Source organism: Galeopterus variegatus, unplaced genomic scaffold, assembly GCF_000696425.1.
Source record: "Galeopterus variegatus unplaced genomic scaffold, G_variegatus-3.0.2 Scaffold5920, whole genome shotgun sequence".
Classification (NCBI taxonomy): domain Eukaryota; kingdom Metazoa; phylum Chordata; class Mammalia; order Dermoptera; family Cynocephalidae; genus Galeopterus; species Galeopterus variegatus.
The window spans coordinates 189,946-191,651 of NW_007732031.1; the positions used below are offsets into that span (position 1 = coordinate 189,946).

The 1,706-nt window shown below is 48.4% G+C and overlaps 1 protein-coding gene across 1 annotated transcript in view; it reads right to left on the reverse strand.

Moving 5' to 3' along the window:
* Positions 1-22: 22 nt before the first annotated feature.
* LOC103605581 (sulfotransferase 1C4-like) overlaps positions 23-1,706 on the reverse strand; it is a 13,515-nt gene continuing 11,831 nt past the window's right edge. Inside the window, exon 4 of the mRNA XM_008590200.1 lies at positions 23-461. Coding sequence (XP_008588422.1) covers positions 273-461 — 189 coding nt within the window. The 3' untranslated portion in view covers positions 23-272. The remainder of the gene's footprint in view (positions 462-1,706) is intronic.

The window sequence follows — 1,706 nt, forward strand, 5'->3', positions numbered from 1 at the left end:
TAGGTTTGCTCTAAAGATTAAACATGTTAATGCATGTAAAGCATTTAGCACAGGCTTAGCATTAGAACCTCCTCTTATTACAGGTGGCTTTTCTGCAGTACTGTTTTGGCTTCATTCAGATGGTACATTGCAATTGGAAGCAAATCACTGACCACAGATGACAGGGAACCAGGGCTATGCCACATCTCTCAGGTTGCTGCCTCTAGTCCTTCCCTCCCAAATAATCTGAACTACTTCTGTGGGTGAATTTTATTTCCCACAGAAGGAGAATTTTATGGGGAAAGCTTATCCGATGCAGACAGAGGTGAAGACTGATTCCACCCACTTGGCTCACCTTTGCCCGCCAGGAATGTTTCAAAGTACTCGTCCCAGCTTCCTGGGTCAGGGAGATCTTCGTTCATCCTTTGAAAATGGTAGTAGGACACCACGGTGTCCTTGGCATTCCGTGCCACATAGATTATCTGGAGTGGTGAGAAGACAGAGAGGTAACAATATAGTGATAAGGAGAGCTAGAAACTGAGTGCTCGGTGTGCACAGCACGTGTGCTCACAGTGACATGTCCTCACGATCATGGGTGCATGTCTGTTCTCTCCCACTACCATCCGGCAGCCGGTATGATCTTGTAAAACATGCAGGTCCTATCAGGTCACTCCCCCGTGTACAGCTTTCGCTTGTCTGCATGTTGGTCCTAGGACTAGTTCAGAACTCCCCACCTGGTGGGCAAGGCCGCGCTGCTCCCCGCGCTGCATTCCCGCTGGTCGCACCCACCGCTCCCCCACGGTGCACTCTCCTGTGTCTCTCCTCTCGTCTTCCAGGCCGTTGTCTCCCAGTGCATCCTGTTCTGCCCTTCCTCTCCTACATCACAGGTCTTCAGCTGGTGAACACCAAGAGGTCCCTGCATCTCCCTGAAATTTTATGCAAACTCCCGTGTACACGTCCACCGTGTCAGAAATGGAGTCGCCATTTCCTTCAGACTCTCAGCGGGTTTCTGACCACTGAGTTTGAAACCTTTAGTGGACATGTTGCTCTCCTTTAGGGCTCTGCCTGAGGGCTGCTTTTATTGTCACTTTATTCCCTGCTCCTCTTTTGATGTTGTTTTGCCGTCTTCGTCCACTACTGTAAACTTCATACATGTACGGCTCATAAGTCCGTTGCTAGTACAGGCCTCTCTCCTGAGCTACAGACTCATACGAGGCCACTTCCAAAGGTTNGTATTAAAAGCTCTAGCAGTATTTGAGCGAGAAAAACTTCAAGAAACTTGTGATGATTTGATTTTGACACTGGAAGCATGATTGCAAGGCCACACATTTCTGCACGTCATAGCTCGTGATCCCAAAGTTCCCACAGGCCAGCACCACGTCACCAAGTCAAGTGGTGGCCATGGTTGGAAAACCTGTGCACAACAAACCTTTTCTTTCTCTCCAGCTGAACGTGGAGGCGATTGAGAAGACTTTAGCATGGTGGCCAAGCACACAGGGTTTGAGCTTTCGCAGACAAGCCTGTGCTCAAATTCTAGCCCCTACAGTTCTAGCAGGGTAATCATAAGCAAGTTACACTCACTGAGCCTCAGTGTCGTCATCTCTAGATGGTGCATATTGTTACCAAGCTTATAGGTTTGCTCTAAAGATTAAACATGTTAACGCATGTAAGGCATTTAGCACAGGCTTAGCATTAGAACCTCCTCTTATTACAGGTGGCTTTTCTGC